This window comes from Eschscholzia californica, unplaced genomic scaffold (genome assembly GCF_041429995.1).
Source record: "Eschscholzia californica isolate CP2 unplaced genomic scaffold, dmEscCali1.0.p SCAF_6, whole genome shotgun sequence".
In the NCBI taxonomy this organism is placed as follows: Eukaryota; Viridiplantae; Streptophyta; class Magnoliopsida; order Ranunculales; family Papaveraceae; genus Eschscholzia; species Eschscholzia californica.
Genome location: NW_028238483.1, coordinates 38553508 through 38573941, shown reverse-complemented (window position 1 = coordinate 38573941; position 20434 = coordinate 38553508). Strand labels below are relative to the sequence as shown.

The 20434-nt window shown below is 35.0% G+C and overlaps 2 protein-coding genes across 2 annotated transcripts; both read left to right on the top strand.

Annotated features, from left to right (window-relative positions):
- Nucleotides 1-1659: 1659 nt before the first annotated feature.
- Nucleotides 1660-5211, top strand: LOC147534584 (two-component response regulator-like APRR9). Its single transcript, XM_086649629.1, has 8 exons — nt 1660-2142; nt 2543-2704; nt 2892-3025; nt 3132-3287; nt 3577-3965; nt 4089-4626; nt 4724-4886; nt 4921-5211. The coding sequence occupies exons 1-7, from the start codon at nt 1917-1919 to the stop codon at nt 4829-4831; spliced, it is 1713 nt and encodes a 570-aa protein (XP_086505755.1). The 5' UTR covers nt 1660-1916; the 3' UTR covers nt 4832-4886; nt 4921-5211.
- Nucleotides 5212-12767: 7556 nt separating this feature from the next.
- Nucleotides 12768-13884, top strand: LOC147534583 (Late embryogenesis abundant (LEA) hydroxyproline-rich glycoprotein family). The gene has a single exon (XM_086650902.1). The coding sequence runs from the start codon at nt 13102-13104 to the stop codon at nt 13801-13803; it is 702 nt and encodes a 233-aa protein (XP_086507028.1). The 5' UTR covers nt 12768-13101; the 3' UTR covers nt 13804-13884.
- The last annotated feature ends 6550 nt before the right edge of the window (nt 13885-20434 follow it).

The window sequence follows — 20434 nt, the reverse complement described above, 5'->3', positions numbered from 1 at the left end:
TTTGATTATTATGAATATGACGACCGTTCTTTTATCACACTAATTAACTCATCTTTTGTTAGAGTATTATTTTTGTTACAAATAATCTAGCAATCAATAACAAATGGTAGAGTGCAATTCATTTGCAAGAAAGACCTTGTTCATAAAGTTGCTCTAAAAGTATCTCAATAGTTAAGTATAATAGTTTTCCCTGATAATTTTGTACACAATAGAAAAGGCCAGCGCTTTGGGGAAAGCTAAATAGTTTCTGAAGTGTGAAGACTTGGTCAATTTTGTTTGACAATTTTATTTAGGGGGAAAGCACAATACTTCTCCACCTCACCTCTCTCTCTCCACCTCACCTCACTCTCTCTCCACCCACCTCACCTCTATCTTCGCCGGCGACCTAATCGGAGAAGACAAAGAGGTGAGGTGAGGTGGAGAGAGAGTGAGGTGAGGTGGAGTGTTTTTTTTTATTTCTCCTTAAAGTTTATTTCCCCGGAAAATTTCTAAAATTCTACATATTCCCTTTAAAATTTCACACCCCGGAAACTATTTAGCTTTCCCCAAAACGCTAGCCATAGAAAAATACAAGTGGATGTTATTGTCATAATTAGGCATACATTTACACCATTTATATATCCTCTACTTGTCCATATTGTATACATAATCATAACATTGAATGTGCCCTAATTGGACTAAGTAATTAAAAACAGTTTATTATCAAACCAAGAAATAAACAAACCAAGAAATAAAAAACAAATATTTGAATACCTTAATAACCTCAAATTTGATTTGAAAAGGAAGGGTGATCTTAAGCCATACCGTGGAGGTATATACTCAAAGAAAAGAATTCTCCAAAACCAAATATCTTCCTTTTCTTAACAACCCATCTCCTTTTAACCTAACATGTTTTTTTTTTTTTTGTTAAGAGAACCTTTTAACCTAACATGTGTTCACAAAAAAATCTCACCAGATTTTAATAAAAATATCAAAGAATCTTTACTCCCAAAAAATCAAATTGTGTGCATTCTATTGTTACACCTCATCAGCATTACACCCACTTGGGCCCTACCATCACCACTTGAAGAAGTCTTAAAACCCTAGATTGGCCCATGGGTTGTCGGGTTAAAGGGTCATAAATCCCTCTTATACAATCAAATTTGAGAGTAAGCTTTCAATCTTCCGTCGTCAACTCTAATGCTACCAATCTCATAAAAAAAACTCTAATGCTACCACAACATCTTCGTTGTTTAATAACTTCTAACATGCTGATGAGATATTTACTTTAAGTTTAAGACTCATTGTAATTTGGATGTAGAATTTCAAAATTGAATAGTTAATTATTGTAGTTTTATGATTACGTGCCTGATAAAAGAAACCAAACGAACTATCTTACTGTTTAAAGGTTTATATATGAATTACATTCGAATATAGTAGATTGCCTCAATCTTCCAAAACATTGGACCAAATTACTTATTTAATGGGCCTCATCAAATCATTTTTGAGTCAACACTGCCTACTGGTAACCTCTAAACCATAGGTAAAAAGAGGTTTGAGTTTGACACCAATGCAATTCTATTAGTCTCCTCTGAGTTAGGGTCGACCCTAATGAGGTAGAGCTGGCTTGAATATGATCAGCTCAGCTAATGCTTAGTTGTTAGAGAGATATTTCAAGAGTTAGTCCAAAAAGGCAGTCTCAGAACATGAGTACTTGTTTCTTAACCATTAGATACTTTAATATCAACCCTTCAATCTTGTACAAGTGGCCTAATATTTGAGCAGGATGATAATAAAAGAAGAACTTTTCAAAGACTTCAAATTAACCTCTACTCTGTTCTTCTCAAACAAAAAAAAGAAATCCAAACTTTTTCTTGATTGTGAGAAATCAGAACAATTGCTTTTGTGGGTTGGGTTTGATTTCTAGAAATTAGAAAATGGGTGAAGTTAGTTTATTGAGTGGTGAAGAAACTATGGAGATGATGATAGAAGAAGAAGAAGAAATACTAAAGATGGAGATGAATAAGGATAGTTCTAGTATTAAAAGTGTGATTAGATGGGAGAAATTCTTACCTAGGATGTGTATTAGGGTTCTTTTAGTTGAAGCTGATGATTCTACTAGACACATCATCTCTGCTCTTTTAAGGAAATGTGGTTATAAAGGTTAGTTTTATAAATTTGTTCATGATTTCTTTCTTTCTCTGTTTGATCTTTTGGGAGGTTTTTTTGAATGGTGTTTTTGTATTTGGGTTGGATTCAATCCCTTAATTTCAATTTGGGTTCTTTAAATTTCTCTTGATCTCTCTCTTTTATCTCTCATGAAGTTGGGATTGAGTTAGAAATGGGTATAATGATATTGAATCTTTTTAGGAAGATCCATGAATTTTGAAATAGAAATTGGTTTCCAATTTGTTTGAAGCTTATGCTTGTAAAAAGTTTTTCGATTGGATGTTAATCTTCTTCTTGATGCTTTTTATAACTATTATATGTTTATTCATGAAAAAATAGGTTCTCTTGGTTAGAATGAAAATTATTAAAATGAATGTTGTGTTTCTCTGAGCAGTCACAGCTGTATCTGATGGTTCAAAGGCATGGCAAATGCTCAAGGGGAGATCCCATAATATCGATATCGTCTTGACAGAAGTGGAATTGCCATTAACATCTGGATTTTCTCTCCTTACCATGATAGCGGACAACGATAGTTGCAGAAACATTCCTGTGATAAGTATGTTATAATCAATTGATTTTGTTTTACTTCGACAAGTTCTCGTTATGAATTTGTTAACCATTCAATGGTTGAGGCAGTGGGCCGGGTAGTTCCGCCATAGGCCACTGGCTGAGTCCCTTGCTTGACCACTCGAGACCGATAACAAAAAATGTTCTAAACGGCTTCCCTTTTATGGTCAATGTAGTGATGTCAACACACGATTCGATTGGTGTGGTTTTCAAATGTATGACGAAAGGTGCTGCAGATTTTTTTATTAAGCCCGTTCGGAAGAACGAGCTTAGGAATTTGTGGCAACATGTGTGGAGAAGGCATAATAGCGTATGTTTCTTTGCTTGCTAATTCGGTTTCAAGCTATCTTTTTTGCGCTATATTTGTGTTGTTTTATGTACTTTGCACTAATGTCGATATTTTATTGCCTTATCAGTTAAATAGTGATGGATATAGTAACCAGAGTGGAAGATCTTCACAACAAAAAATTGGGGTTAGTTCGGAAAACAGTATAGCCAGTACTCCTACGGCCGATTCTGTCGAGAGCGCACAAAACAACAAGGAATGCAGCGATAAAGAGAGTGATGCATTCGTAAGTACCTGATCTTCTTTTATAAAGTTAACTAATGCTTAACCAACAAAAGAAAGAAAGTTTTGAATGCTATTCTCGTTTCGTTTAGCAAACAGTTTTTTCCAAATCCGACTCTTTAGGGTTGGGTCAGGTAAAAAATCCGATGGATAGACCCAAATTGTCATATCTTATGGTTGATGCGCATATGTAAACTAATGTTAGGAGTTTGAAGCCATTGTTTGTCTTATTGCAACCTTACACCGACTTGAAGGTTTACTTACAAAATCAATGTTCTTTGTGTGTCTTGTAGAGCTCTTGCAGGAAACCAAGAACAGAAGTTAGGGAACATGAAGAGTTCGTCAAATTTGACAATGATAGTGAATGTATGATTGTCGAAAAGGAACATGCTCAAAGGGAGGAAACTAGTACCCCTTGTGAAGCGGAACGGAACAATGATGAACAAGTCCGATTTCCAAGAGAGGCCATTGACTTGATTGGATCAATTGATGATCGTCGAAAATCGTATTGTATCGTTCGAGAAGTTGCCTGCAATGGTACAAACACTTGTCCATATACAAATGACACCACAAACAAGTTGGAACTTTCATTGAGAAGACTGGATCCTAGTGAATGTACATACACTCGGAAAACTGATGAAAAGCGACATCTGAATCGTTCAAACTTCTCCGCATTTTCACCGTGAGTATTACATTTTCGGTTTAGCATTCCAATTCTTGTTTTCGTGCTGATTCTTTGTGTGTATCTCTTATTACATTGTTATCTAGCTCCAAGTTTGTGCTTAACTCCAAGTTCCATTTGCAGGTATAATAACAGTATGGTCCAGCCCTTGGATCCCAAAGGTATCGATAACTTGAATATACATTTATCGAATAAAGAACATACGATATCGAGGATCATTCCCCAACCTATGACGGAATTTTCATGTTCTCAATTTGGAGCTTTTCCTACTCTTGTTCCTCAGTCAAGTATTGATAGTTATAATTCTGGTTATGGTCCCCCATTTCTACCAATTTCGCAGACACAACCATTCTGGAGTTCGAGTTTACTCGACCACCATAAATCCACCCTTTCTCAAACCAAGCCCGAATCCAACAACTTTAAGCAAGTTCATGACCTCCATTACCAGAATGACACCAACCAGAGTAATGGATTTGAGAGCATTCATAGTGGAATTAATGGGAATGAGGTTACTACTCCTGCAGCATTGGGCTCTACAGAAATGGCCCTTTTAGCCAGTGATAGACTGAGAGGGATGGATTCTCTTTATTGTACTACCCAAAGAGAAATGGCTCTTAACAAGTTTAGATTGAAGCGAAAAGATAGATGTTTTGACAAAAAGGTAAGCAATTGGGATTAAAGTTGCAATCTATTCTTCTTTACCGAACTTCAAATTTACAATTCATGTTCTCTTACATTATGATTTTTGTTCCTTGCAGGTTCGATATCATAGTAGGAAAAAACTTGCTGAGCAACGACCGAGAGTGAAAGGACAGTTTGTTCGTCAAAGTGCAGCTAACCTTCCACTAACCGCAACCAACTATTAGTATAATTCATCTCTTTAGCTGCTGAACCGACCAAATTTCATAATTCTTGGTTTACGTATAGGGTTTCTCTGTAACTGGAGACATAGTAGTTTGTAAAGACGGCCGTGAACTTCACTACCAAAGATTCAACCCCGTCTTCTCAGTAGAAAATAACACATGAGAGAATTGATAGATGCTAGATTTGTAGATACACTAGTTTGATTTTGGCGTTGAGTTCTTTGTCGATATGTAATGTTTATAGTGTTTTAGTTACTGTAACCAACACTTATACATACACACACAAGAACAGAGTATAGATCTATCTATTAGTTAACACGATTCTTTCTGTAAAGAGCTTCGGAACTCTTATTGATTTTTACGAAAATTGCGGGTTTTTGCTATGTAGTTGTATACGACAGTTTCTTTTAGTATAACTGTTCATATGAACACTAAGTGGCATACAAGAGTCATCATTATAAGGTATTGATACATCATGAAGAGATAGTACAAAGATACATAAAAATTCATGAATAAAATAAGCCTATAACTACCTGATCTGAGCCCAAAAGGCTATATACATCTACCCTTAAAGGCCAACTTAAGCGGCCTAAAGCCCAACTAAAACCTCCGTTTGCGAAGTAGGTGTTCAACCGCTACAATCAAAAGGTGTGGACATGGTTATATGTAAAAGAATCAACTTTTTAGACCAACAGCTTATAATGTTCCACAGTAGGACTGTAAATGATCATATGCTAATGGGGCTGATAGCTTATATGAGGAACATGATCTGTAGCAGACCCACAGACCCTTCACTCTAGGGAAAATTTATATGCACACACCATCTTTCTTCTATATATGCACATTCATCTAGGGTGTCTTTTGTCCAACTCAAGAGAGAAGTGTGGGCATATATTATACATCAAATGGCTAGACACATAAAAAAGATGAAATATGCTCATGATATTGAAATTGTGTTAAAGATACTCATAAACTCTAAAGACCATAGAAACTACCTGAAAACTTCTAGGCTAATCTACTTTTATTTATACTCTTAGGTGAAACAACTAAAAAAATGATGGACATCTTCTCCCACTGATATCAATCCCATAACCTCTGAGTTTTCAAAACGATTGCAGTACCCACTAAAGCAAGTTGCTTTCCTTCACTTTAAGGCGCAGTCGTAAACCTGGTGCTCATATGACTTCCATTATGTTCATCTAAAGTCCTCCTAGTAATGTTTAACGGGGCGTGATTTATTATTGGTCAATGGAGTCACATATTAGATTATTGGATTCACCGAGGTATTAAAACGGTTGAGTATGAGTGAAGGCAAAGCCAAGTTTTGTTGCTCCTTTTTGAAAATTTAATATGTATCCGTTTCAAACTCAAGACCTAAAAGATGGAAAATAACTTGGTAATTGCTCAAGCCAAGAGTTGTTAACAGATTTTGCTATTCTAATTAGTCAAAAATACATAAAAGGTAGAAAATGAGAGATAAAATATAGAGACAAGTTGTGCAGGAGAACTCAGATGGAAAGACATTGAAGGGTTAAACATGTGACCAGTCATGGATTTATAAGTTTGAAGCCAATAAAGATCCACCATCTTTAGTGTAGTGGTTGCACATCCGCTCTGAGATTCAGAAGTCTCAGGCTCGATTCTCATGGGAAATAGAAATTCCATAATATATTAGATTTGAGTTAAATAAAGTAAAAGTAGGAATAAATAGACTTCACACCCCATTGGATGACCTTAAAGACTAAATGTTTGTTCACTTATAGAGTTTGTTTCTAGAGTTATGTATTAAAGATGCATTCGTACTTTGGCACCAGCACAGAGAATGGCCCCTCCAAACCACATTAAAAATTAAAAAAGATTTGGAGCATTTCATCTAAATATTGAAGAATTGTTGTTTTTAGCTAATTGTTTCAAAGGGCACATTAGTGGTGAATTATGGAAGGTAAAGGATCAATAAATGATTTTAATTTTCAAGAAAAAAGTACTTTTAAGAAAAAGCAAGCAGTTAATGGCTCGATGCCTCAGAATTAAAAAGAGAGAAAGAAAAGTTGGTGTTTCCCACTCCTTTTTCATTCACTAAAATCGGGATTTGTATATTTCTTTTTGTTCTTTCAATAAGTACTTCCTTAGCTAAGAAGTTACTTTGCCTACACTCTTTCTGAGCAAGAAAAATTTGAATACTAATCACTTGGTGATTACGAAGTTTAACCTAGCTTAAGCATGTTTTTCATAATCACTTTGAACAACGAAAAGTTCAATGTCACTTACTAATTGCAACAGGGTCGTCTAGTTGAGTGATACGCTCTCTCCTTTCCAACGTCATAGCTAATGGGTTTAGATTTTGATAAAAGTAATTACGGAGTATTACCTAAGTTTTATTCATGTAATGTGCTAATTTATATCGTGTAGCTCAGTTCCAACTTTACTTTATATATACAAAGATAGATTCTACTTTCACGGTGAATTGAATCCATGACTTCTGAATTTGAGTAGATGCACAACCTACTAACCAAACAGTTGTTGGCTGTTGAAAATCTCCAATAAAATATTAACAGGAAATTGGGCAGGAGGCCCAATTTCTTGTATTTTTTTGTTAAAAAGACAACCCATCTTTTTAACTAACTAGGCCCCAAGTAAGTTATAAAAATAGACTTGAAGGACATTTTTAAAGGCACCAACTTTTTAAGAGTCAAAAATACCCTTCATTCAATTAGAAATACCTAGTAATAATCTAACTAATAAATCAGGAACTTGAGTTTTTCTCATGAACAAACCGAGTTGGATTGTCGACGCCGATTAAAATTTCTGGGGTTTGAATCGATTTTGGCTATAAGATAGGTTAATGTTTTTAGGTTTTGGTGATTTAATCTATTTGTTTGTTGTTTGAAGAGGCTTTTAAGGGGTTTGGTTTAGTTTTTGGTTCTAAATTCTAGAGAGAGAAAGTTTTATATACTTTCAATGGAAGGAGAATTTGATAGTGTTTCAAGGTATAATCCAACTTCTTCATTGCTTTATTTTCATTGGGTTATGAATGATGGATAACAATTTGTTAGTTTTGATGTTTATGTTCAAACTTATTTGTTGGATTTATATGGAAGTTGTGAAGTATAGTTGATGCAAGCAATGTGTTTGATAAAATGCTTGAAAGAGATGTTGTTGCTTGGAATGCAACGTTAGTTGGTTATACAAGACGTAGGTTGGTTGAAATAGCTATAAAGTTGTTAAATGGAATGCTTGTGAGAAATATTTTTTTCTTGGACAATCATGATTGGTATTAATGTTCAAATTGAGAATTTCATGAAAGCTTTGGAAGTTTTTCGAAGAAAAGTAAAATGATGGTGCTAGAGCTTATAAAATGACTATTATGAATTTGTAGGGGTTTTAGCTAGTTTTTCGATACAACATTCTATTAGAGAAAATATAATAATTTGTAACAAATTTCATGTTAAATCAATTCAAAACTAATTTGCAAAGCATTTGCATGGCATTGCAAGGTGTTTGCAAACCATTTGCATGGCATTGGAAGGTGTTTGCAAGGCTCTGCAAGGTGTTTGCAAGGCTTTGCAAGGCTCTGCAAGGTGTTTGCAAGGCTCTGCAAGGTATTTGCAAAGCTCTGCAAGGTATTTGCAAAGCTTTGCAAGGCTCTGCAAGGTGTTCGCAAGGTTGTGCAAGGTATTTGCAAAAGTCATGCAAGGTGTTCGCAAGGCTCTGCAAAGTTTTTGCAAGGCTCTGCAAGGTGTTCGCAAGGCTCTGCAATTTGTTTGCAAGGCTATCCAAGGTGTTTGCAAAAACCATGCAAGGTGTTTGCAAGGCTCTGTAAGGTGTTTGCAAGGCTCTGCAAGGTGTTTGCAAGGCTCTGCAAGGTGTTTGCAAGGCTCTGCAAGGTGTTTGCAAGGCTTTGCAAGGCAGCGCAAAGTGTTTGCAAGGCAGTGCAAGGTGTTTGCAAGGTATTTTCTTAGACTAGGGTTAGGTTGGTCTTTTTACTGAAATTGAAAATTACATAATTGCCATCAGGGAGGTGAAGCCTAAAAAACTTTGATGAATCCTTTTTAACCAAAATCATAATTTCTTAGGGAGTTTTGGCCAAATTCCCCAAATATTAATACCCCAAATGTATCACTAAGGTGTTGATTGTTTAGTGAATGGATAGATATGTGTATTGTGTAGGAATAGGTTTGTTTTGTACACAACACAAACCAAAATGCGTGAAGTTCAACATTAAAATGTATAGGGTTATTTACGTTTTGTTAATGCAATAAGGTAACGATGTCATGCAAAAAAATTGTATTTTTTTGGGCTTATTGTGCTATTAGGGTCCATATTTTGGACCTTCCACCAATATTTTCTTGGGTTATTTTCTAATGGCCCCCTACTTTATGACCAACTTCCCGCGTAACCCCTACTCTATCGAAAATACCCAGATGACCCCCTTTGACCGTTACCGTCCATTCGATCGTTAAAGTCACATTTTGTCTTCTAAAGTTACCCTTCCTCGTTGTCAACCTCTCTCTCATCCATCTCATCACCTCTCTCTGACATGTCATCTCTATCGCCACCTCATCATCTTCTCCGATAAGGTTGTCGGTTGACCAAAATTTCCACATATTCCTCAAAGAAAATAAAAAAAAAATATAGTCCCCCATCTCTATTAATCTATTATCAACTACATAGTAATAATCACAACCCTAGATGAATTGCTTCTATATTAGAGTTGAAAGGATGCTGGATACTTTTTTTTTTTTTTTTTGTTAAGAAGGATGCTGGATACTTGGGGCAACCAATCAAAATTGCTTCATGGATATCATTGAAGACAAGTATGCATATTTATAATCCCTTGTGAAAGTTGATTACACTATTGATGACTTTTGTAGTCAAAGTACCTCGATCTTCCACTAATGTTTGTATTGGTTTTAGACTTCTAGTGATGAATAGTTTTTTTTTTTTGTTGAACTATTCTAGTGATGAATAGTTGATAACAATGAATATAACCAATCTATAGGATATAGTCCAAATACCCAACTTTAAAGTTGGAGTGTTGTTTAAGTTTTCTATGGCATCTTTCTTGTTTTCCATATTTTTAAACTTTATTAGTAGAAGAATTAACAAATATACATATTTGAGTACCATCTTTCTTCCAAAATAGATAATAAAAAAGTTTATTTGGGAAGCATTCTTCGAAAAATTAGAAAAAGAGAAAGTGCAAGTAAAATCCAAAAAACTAAAAATCAGAATTCGCTAGAAAATATTAAAGCAAAAAAGGAACTTGAAGAAATATTAAAGATAATCCATTAAAACATAAAATATAAAATGAAGAACCAACTTTATGAAACCAAATCTTTCCTCCTCTACCTACCTATACTTTTCACTTCTTACTTAAACTTGGAATCACTCTTGCACAGTGGCTTTTCTTAGTCATTCATTTAATCAATAGTTAATTTTGAAGCATGTGTCCAATAGTCACGTTATCAATATTTGTTTGGGGTCGAAATCCATCATTTATATATATAGATTTTGTGTTTCTATGATTTTTAGGTGTGTATAGGTGTCTTTAGGATAATTTATGACTTTTAGGATGTATCCAAACGGATTAATGTAGGAGCTGTCTATTGTACTCATGTAAATCATGTACTAAAAAATGTCACTAATTTTGAACATTCTTTTCAGTAGACAAGAAGTTTATCTAGTTTAGAATAGATGCCTCAAATTTTATATACTCCATAATTAACGTTGGTCCACATTAATAGGTTAAGAAGTCACCCATATGACATGTTACTCTACAAAAACACATGTAATAAACTAAAAAATAGATATGAGAATGAGAAACAAAATATGTTAAAACCAAGGTGCTGTTTGTTTTTTATATTTTCAGATCTGAAATCTGAATTGGAAGTCAATTCAGATTTCAGATGTTTGTTATTTTTTATCCGGTAAGATCTGAAATTTGGCTGAATGGAGTCTATGTCTGAATGGGCTGAAATATAGCCCACATTTTTCAGACTTCAAAACAAGTCTGAAAATGAAGTCCCCAAATCTGAAATATGTAAAATGGCATTTATGCCCCCCGTCAATTAGGAATATTCTCCCACCGCCACCAAAACCAGGCGACCACCATCACCAGGCAACCACCACCACCAAAATCAGGCAACCACCACCACAACCACCAAAACCAGGCAACCACTACAAAACTAGGCAACCACCACCACCACCAAAACCAGGCGACCACCATCACCAAAACCAGGCAAACAAGCTGCACCACCACAACACCAACCAGGCCGCCACCACCACAACACCACCAACCAGGTCGCCACCACCACAAACCCTAGTTTCTCTCTCATTTTTTCCACCCACAACAACACCACCAAACAAATCACTGATAAAAAAAAATGAAGGATACCCTACATGGAAGAAAAACCTAACTTTCCTTCCAGAAACAAATCAAACCAAACCAACTAGTGATGGATGAAAACTCGAATCAGATTAGTTCAAGATCAAGAGAGATAATTTATAATAAAACCTTTCACCGATCTACTATTAGAGAGAGAGAACGCGACTGAGAGAGAGAGAGAGAGAGAGATGCGGAAACCTTTGCCTACCTATTGTTAGAGATGGAGAAAGAGAGAGGGGGAACTTTCTAGGGGTTTCCTTTCATGGAAAAAGAGGGAGGGAGGAACCTAGGGTTTTACTTTCCAGGGATGGAGAAGGAACCTAGGCCATGTTTGGCGGACGGGAATGGAATGTGATTCCCGGGAATCACATTCCCGTAACACGATTCCCGGGAATCAGATTATTCAGTTTGATGTTTGGTTTGGTCAGAAATAGGAATTCGATTCCTGATAGATTCCTAACTTGGTGTTTGGTTCGTGTAGGAATCGGAATATAATTTTTTGTAAAATTCCTATTATATCCTTAAACTACATAAATAAAACGTCAATTTTATTATGTAGTTTAATCAGTATTATTTATTCAAAATTGCAGATATGAAATAGTAACATGACACACCAATTAAATAGTATCTAAAATGCCAACAACCTTTGGTTGGAGTCGTAAAAGGTATAATCTTCCACTTCGGAGGTCAAAGGTTCGAGGGACGCTGACCATTTAAAAAAAATTATTTAAAAAAAATTATTTAAAATAAATAAAGGTCATGGCTAATTTTTTTTTCTTTTTAAACATTATGAAATCGATTGTAATGAAAAAAGAAAAAGAGAAGAGAGAAAAAACTAGAGAGGGAGAAAAAGTTACATTTGAGCGAGAGAAAGTATTGCTATGGTGGTGGCTAACCATAGGTTTTTAATTTTTTTAGATGTGATATTGTGTGGAGGACGATTTTAATAATAGTCATTCTAATATTTTATTAAGGATAATTTGGTCTATAAATATTAAAACAAAGCATTCCCGGGAATGGGAATCACAAACCCACCCCCCTCCCTGGGTTTGCTATTACCCCATTTTGAGGGAATTCTATTCCCCCGGGAATAGGATTCCCACTGCATTCCCGCGAGCCAAACAATATCAGGATTGTGATTCCCAGGAATCACATTCCATTCCCACGCGATTCCCGCGCGCCAAACATGGCCCTAGAGTTTCACTTTCCAGGGATGAAGATAGAAGGAAAGAGGAGAGGAATTAGGGTTTTATTTTTCTTTTTATTTGGGCAAGGGAGAAGGTGTAAATAGAAATTGGATTTTGTTTGCAACCATATGAAAGAGGGGTATTAATGTCAAATTCCTGATTCAGACTTAAGAATTCAGATCTAGAAAAACAAACATCTAACTTGCAAAATGATTAAGCCAATTCAGATTCAGCCAGTTCAGTTCAGTCAATTCAGTTTCAGCCAATTCAGATTCAGACTTAAAAGAAAAACAAACAGCACCCAAGTCTTGTGACTAAAAATATAAAACAATTGGTTCTTTCTAAAACAATTGGTTCTTTCTAAGAGGAGTTGGGTGAAAGTTCTAGGGTTAAAAAAAGAGAGAAAAACACAGAAAGCAAGAAGAAAGAAATTAAAAAAAAAAGACAACAAGGGGAAAATTATTCAAAAAAGAATCCATTAAAAGAAGATATAAAAGAAACCAACTTTAAAGAAGAAGACCTAATTCTCTTTTCTTATCTTTCTCTCATTTTATTCCAACTGTGGTCAGATTCTCTTCCTCTTCTTCCTGCTTTGTCACCACCCACTTATCTTTTCCTCTTCAAACACACACTTTTTCTTTCTTTCTCATCTAATCAGTACTCTCTAACTTCTATATAAACCTTTAACTTCTTTCTCTCTAATGGCAGCTGAAGATAATGAACCCAAAGTAGAAGAAAATGAACCCAAAGTAGATGAAAATGAACCAAAAATGACCCTAGATTCCTCCTCTAAGGGTGCATCATTAATGGCTTCAAAATCGAACGATATATCTCGTTTTCTTTGCTCATTTCTTGTCATCTTTATCATCTTAGCCGGTACAACAACACTTATAGTATGGTTAGTTTACCGCCCTCACAGGCCTCATTTCACTGTGGTAGGTGCTGCCGTCTATGATCTAAACACAACTTCACCACCATTTATATCAACCACTATGCAATTCACAATAGTTTCAAGAAATCCAAACAAAAGGGTATCAATATATTATGAACATCTTTCATCTTATGTATCCTATAGAAACCAAGCGATTACGCCTCCTGTGACTTTGCCCGATTTGTTTCACGATAAGAAGAGTACGGTGGCTTTGTCTCCGATATTGGGTGGTGGAGGTGCGGTGGTTCCAGTAAGTCCAGAGGTGGTGAATGGATTGGTAAGTGATGAAGCTTATGGGGTGGTAGGGTTGAGGTTGGTTTTGTTAGGGAAGTTAAGATGGAAATTATCAGGTGGGTTTAAGAGTGGGAAGTATGGAGTGATTGTGAAATGTGATATGTTAGTTGGGTTTAAGAAAGGGTTTTTAGGTCAAGTTCCTTTGCTTGGATCACCTGAGTGTGATGTTGATATATAGAGTAGTTTTTTTTTTTTTTTTTTTCTGTTTTTTTTTTTTTAATATATCACAAGTTTATAAAATCAACTTCCTATCTCTAAATCTTCTATTACTTTCTATATTTCTGTCCCCTTTAATTATTAGTTGGTGAAAGTAGGAACTTTTCTTAATTTTGAGGTGTCTATCAAAGGCAAAGGGCAAGCTTAATTATGGAAAGAACCAGCTTTTGGACAAATGCTTAGAGAAATAGTAAAATAAATAAAACAAATAACAACATAAAAAAATACATCTTTAACAAAAAAAAAAACATAAAAAAGTACAAGAAACACACAAAATTAAGATTGTGACATCTTGTGTGGTGTATGGTGTGTGATATCGGTTGTATTTTACATTTCAATAACAAATCTAATAGTCTGATAGGACTCACCAAACTACAGGTGTGAAATCAAACAAAAATATAGATCTAACATCTTTGTTAGTCAATACGACTGAATGAATGAGGAAGATGGTGTAACACAATGTAAGAAAAGATATATAAATGTCAAAAGATGGGGTGTCTATCCCTTTATGGAACACTTTTATATTCGAAAGTTCTATGAACTTTACTTATATAACTCTCATGAAGTTGAGGAGAGAAATAACAATTATACCATGTATCTTCGTGTTGTTCACTTATGAATGAAATCATGGTTTACTGGAAAAAAAAAAGAAGATGTGGTGTCTATAGATATATGGAGCCATGGAGGGAGTTATTAGATTAGGAAGTTGTTGAGAAAAGTTAGTTAGGATCAGGGACCGATGTGAAAACAAAGACATTTCGAGGGCGGAATGTGAAAATTATAAAAGTCCATGTCTACAGGCGCCTAATAAGTGCACATGTCTAAACTTTTATTGATTAGCTTTACCATACGTCTACAAGCTTATAGCATTTATTTCAGCTTAAATGGCTTTCCTTTTAAATTCTTTTCGTTTTGCCACTGCAAAAAACTTAGGAGTTCCACTTAATTAGCCCTTGGAAGGGCGAAAGTGTAAAAATTAAAAATGAGATCTAAATGTACTCAATATATAAATAAATAATGTAAGTCAACCAATTAATGGTGATTGAACTTTTTTTAGGAGCAATTTAATAATGTTGAATCAAATTTTAAGGTATAATTAATTTTGATTGAGTAAGGAGATGATTGTATTTATTTTTCATTCAAAGTTCCTAAATGAAGATACCAAGACACCTTGATAATAGAAGCCATGAATCTTGAGCCTCTTTCTAAACCAATCTTAAACTAATGTTATATTAACTTGTATTCTACATCTCAAGTCTCAACTAATTTATTTTCAGATTCTTATGTTTTCGAGTTGGATGGAAATTTTTTATCTCTAAATCCTGTCTTGCCATATACTCTAGCCAGAATTTAGGTGCTGTTTGTTTTTTTTATTTTTCAGATCTGAAATCTGAATTGGGACCCAATTCAGATTTCAGATGTTTGTTTTATTTATTGGTGAAATCTGAAAAAGCTGGCTGAATTCTTCAACATCTGAATAGACTGAAAACTTGTCCATTTTTTTCAGACTTCAAAACAAGTCTGAAATTGAAAGGAAGTGTCTGAAATGTCTGAAATGACATTTATGCCCCTGTTGAATTTTTAAAAATGTCTCCAACACCACTGCCCATCATCCACCACCGGCAATCCCCCACCGCCATCATTATCGGAGAACCACCACCGACGATTTTTCGTCACGACCAATACCGATGGCCCATCACCACCACAAATGACAAATAAAAGAATCTTTACAACTTGCTAAAAAAATCAACTTTCATTCATAAAATAAACCCTAGATTTACTGGAGAAAGATCTAGAAATAAATTATTAAAGAAAAATAAAACCCTAAAAGGAAAATTTACAGAAGAAACTTCCCCAGATCATGCTAGGGTTTAAACAAAACAAAACCCTAAACATCTTCAAGTAGATCTGATTGTTTGAATCATCTTGGAGAAGTAAGCGCTGGAGAGAGTACGAGGGGAACTAAAAGATGGAGAATACGAAGAATATTTTCAGTAATACCAGCAATCTATGATGTTTATCATCCCAAAATTCTCTCATTCTCCATTAAACCCTAAATCCATCTCTCTGTCTCTCACCCATTTTTTCTCTCTGGAAGTTATTGTGACCAGAGAAGAATGCAAGTATGGTGGAGTTAGGGTTTGAGAACTTTGTCTTTAGGACCATTTCCGAGGCGCCCTTAAAATAATTTGGAATGATCATCCCATGGTGTTAGGGTTTCATGTTTTTTATGAACATTCTAGGTGCTTTAAAATAAACACTTATATGGAAGGGTATAAATGTAAAAGATTAATTTTCAGACATAATAATTCAGATTGAAAAACAAACATGCTAACTTGTAAAACTATTCAGCAAATTCAGATTCAGCAAATTCAGATTTAGCAATTTCAGATTCAACAAATTCAGATTCAGACAAAAAAAAAAAACAAACATCACCTTAGTCGAGATAGTAGTTATGCAGACTATTACTCTTGATATATGAGAATATTTGGATCACCAAATTTTTTATGAGCTCATCCTCACCTAAGTTTGTGTGTATAAGAATCACTTTGGATTAGTATATTGAAAAATGTTTGGGCTTTTCGTTTTAAACTTATTTTGAGTAATGGGAAATTTTATAGCCCCCCAGTTTGCTATAGCTTATAGGCGGGCTCTATGAAAATTGGGAGGCGCCTATAGTATTTTTCTAATTGATTTTGCAGTGCTAAAGCTGCTCCATCTTAAATTAGAGGCATCAAAAGAATAATGGTTTATAGGAAATTCTCTAGTAATCCTTCGTTTTCACTAAAGGCGCCCCATCATATTTTTCCTTTCACTCCAACAAATCGTGGCTTGAATCTTACAGGCGTTTCCTTTTGGTCTGTGGTTTTTTCCATGCTAGCAAGAGGCAAGAAAGTTCAACAAAAAAAAAAAAAAGCAAGAGGCAAGAAGAAACATGAAATAGGAAAAAACAAAAAAGTTTCTTTTGAGTCAAAAGGGAAGAATGAAAATGTGAATCTGCTTTTATTTTTATATATCAAACAAATGAAGAAAAAGTATAATATCTTTTCACTTGCAAGTTAGAAAAATATGGGGTCTATCTTGAAAAAGATTAATTTTGTGTTTGGGATTTTAATACAAGAGTTGAACTTCAACTAATCTTCGCTAGCTTTTCACCGCCATAGTATAGTCGAATACTTTTAAGTTTTTGTCAAAATTATTAATCATGCAAGCAGACTATTTTGATACTTGGAACGATGCTGTTATGTGATACGTTAACATCTTCAACATGTGAGACGCTAGGAGTATACCTCTTTAAGTCTATTACTCTCGATCACGCATTTTTATTATTTTCCTAAATAATGTACTTTCTAGGATGCATATAGTGCGGACACTTAAATTTACTACTTAGGTCCATTTTTTTTCTCCACAAACCTAAATCTTAACTAGTTTATAAATTTTTTGTGGTGAACTAAGGGAGCAGTTAAGCTTGTAAATAAGGTGCTGTTTGTTTTTTTTCAAAGTCTGAATCTGAATTAGCTGAATCTGAATTGACTGAATTATATCGTGAGTTAGATGTTTGTTTTGTAAATCTGAATTGATAAATCTGAATTACATTTTTGACATTTTTACCCTTATTTCATATTTTAGACAAACAAAACCTAAACCCAAAACCTAAACCCTAATTTCTCTCCATGTCTAAAACAAAAAGAAAAAACTAAACCTAATTTTTCTCTCTCATATTTCTGCCGGCTCCTCTCTACACCATTCTCCCTCCTTCATAAAACAAGTCAGGCGACGGAAGTCCGATCATGGAGGTGCGGCAAGGGATACACTCTCTCCTTATCTCTCTCAATCCTCTTTCTCTCACCAACAGATTGTCGAAGTGGAACCCTCGCCAGATCCGGCGAGGGTTCCTCTCTGTCTTTCCCTTTCTCAATCCCTCTCTCTCTCTAATCTAATCAACCTCCGGAATAGTCAAGGATTTTGTGCTTTAGTGGTGGTATTCTGTGGTGGCGTTCGGTTTTTGGTGGGTGGTGGCGGTAGGGTTTGTACTTATGGTGGTGGTGGGGTTTGTGTTGGTGGTCGTGTTCGTGGTCTGGGTGGTGTTGGTGGTGGTCGGGTGGTGGTGTTGGTGGTCGTGGATCTGGGTGGTGGTGGTCTTGGTGTTGTTGGTGGTCGTGTGGATCTGTGTGGTGGTGGTGTCGGTGGTGGTGGTGGTGGTGGATCTTTGTGGTGGTGGTCTCGGTGTTGTTGTTGGTCGTGGATCTGTGTGGTGGTGGTGTGGGTGGTCGTGGTGATCTGTGTGGTGGTGGTCGTCGGCGGTGGTGGTCGTCGGTGGTGGTGGTCGTCGGTGGTGGTGGTGCTAAATAAGATATTTGACTGAAAATATATGTAATTTATGGGGGTATAAATGGTATTTAACTCATTTCAGCCATTGAACTTAGTTTTCAGACTTGTTTTGAAGTCTGAAAACAAGTCTGAAAAATGTAGGCTACTTTTCAGCCAATTCAGACCATGATACAATTCAGACAATATTTCAGATTTTCTTACATAGAAAAAACAAACATCCTGATATCTGAATTGATCCCAATTCAGATTTCAGATCTGAAAAATTCGAAAAACAAACAGCACCTAAGTTTAGAAATGAAGTCAATTAAGGTTGGAGATTTCGGCACATCAAGTTTAGAATATGGATGAATTGCAACAAAAAATACAATACGATAATCTGATACATTATTGGGTCACATTCTAGAAAGCTATAATTTAAGCACTAACTAAAATAGATTTTTAACGGTAAAAGAGGAAGAAAGAGGAGTTGAATGGGAAATGGGAAGGGTTATTAGGGTTTGGCCATAGACCAACTTTTTCCTGATTTAAGGTCTCCAAAGCTAAAGTTTCAAAAAGCTAAACTCCCCCTATTTTTCAAACCTTCTCACTAATTCATTCATCTCCCAGACTGTAATATTCTACTGAAGATACCAAAAGGCAGGTCCCAGATCCAGCTTTATAGAAAGCAAATATGCAACTAGTTGATTGTAGAATGAGTATACCAATTTTCTCCCCAAAAAAACTGATCAGTATACCAATGGTGGAGGACATTCCACGTGGCATCCATCGGTTCGTTAGTTTGTATCTATCATTTCTAAAAAAAATAGTCACTCAATATGTATATCTCTTCACTGGACAATGATTACATAAGATCGGTTTCTATGACTTAGACAAAAAATAAAAATGTAAAAGTTCCTTAATATCAGAACGAAAGACGAGCCTTCTGTCAAAATCAAAGACGACCCTTCTCTGAGAGTGGATAGGGGTGATATACATCACTTGAAGAAGACCTGAAATCAAGAATATACAAGCAAAGTTATCAAGCTTAATACGTGAATCTCAAGTTTAGTTGTAAGCTACAAACAAATTTTAGGTACATTAGACATTCACTAGAAATAAAAACTCATACTCCTACCATATGGTCCGTCCAGAGAGCCAAAACAATAACAATACTAAGTATAAATTTATACGATTCTCTGTGAAATAAGATTGGACGAATACATATTATACATTTGAGTTTAGTACACGGCTATTTCACGATAAGCATTATCTAAAAAGAAGTAGAAAAAAAGAACAATATAGGGACAAAGATGGAACTCACATAGCCATGAGATGAATCCCATTAGCCTCCAAAAGATGAGTTTATAGATTCTCCATGTTTTGTTTCTTTTGGCTTTTTTATGCACATCTCAAATATAAAAGTAAGCCATATTACCCCACAACCTGAAAAGATGAATAAAAGTTTACCTAAATCATTAACACATATTGAACCACTAGTACTTCTTACTACATCAATTTTTATATGTTGAAAGAGATAGATAGTAATCTAGAGAGAGATAGAAAGAGATAGGAGTCATTTAAGAGCTATATATATCACTAGTTTGATTGATTAGTTCCACACTTATTCAATTATTTTAAAAAGAGAGACCTATTTGATTCTGGTTTCTAATTAGATATTCACCAATCTCTATCATCATCTTAACTAAATAAATAAGAAGCTTGTGAAAATTGTTCTATTTATATTTGATCCCAATATGAATATGCATATTGCAAATATATATATATATATATATACATATATATAACACGAGACCCATATGTAATCATGTTATTTTAGTGCCCTCTATTTGACACACATGTCCTATATTACAACGTCTCTAATGGAACATTCAATTTCTAAAATTTAGTGTCACACAATATTTTCCTAGTTTTTGTTAAAAGTCCACATTCAATGGGGTGTTTTATCGGAACCCCAAACCATGTTCTATGGAGCGCTCTATTCGGAATTCTAAGGTGATCTTGAAGTAATTATGACACTTAAAGATTTATACTGATATAAAACCTTCTTTCATAATTTTTCTTTCTTATTAAATTTAAGAATGACATATATATCAAGTGAAGTTGTTTTGGAGATCCACTAGAGACACAAAATTTAGAGTATCTTTATTTCGCCATCTAGGAAAGTTAATCTCAACTAAAACTTAATAAAAGAATTTCAAATTTTTTCTTGAGACACTTGTGGGAGATGCTCTTGGACTACAAAAAGTATAACTCGGTTATTA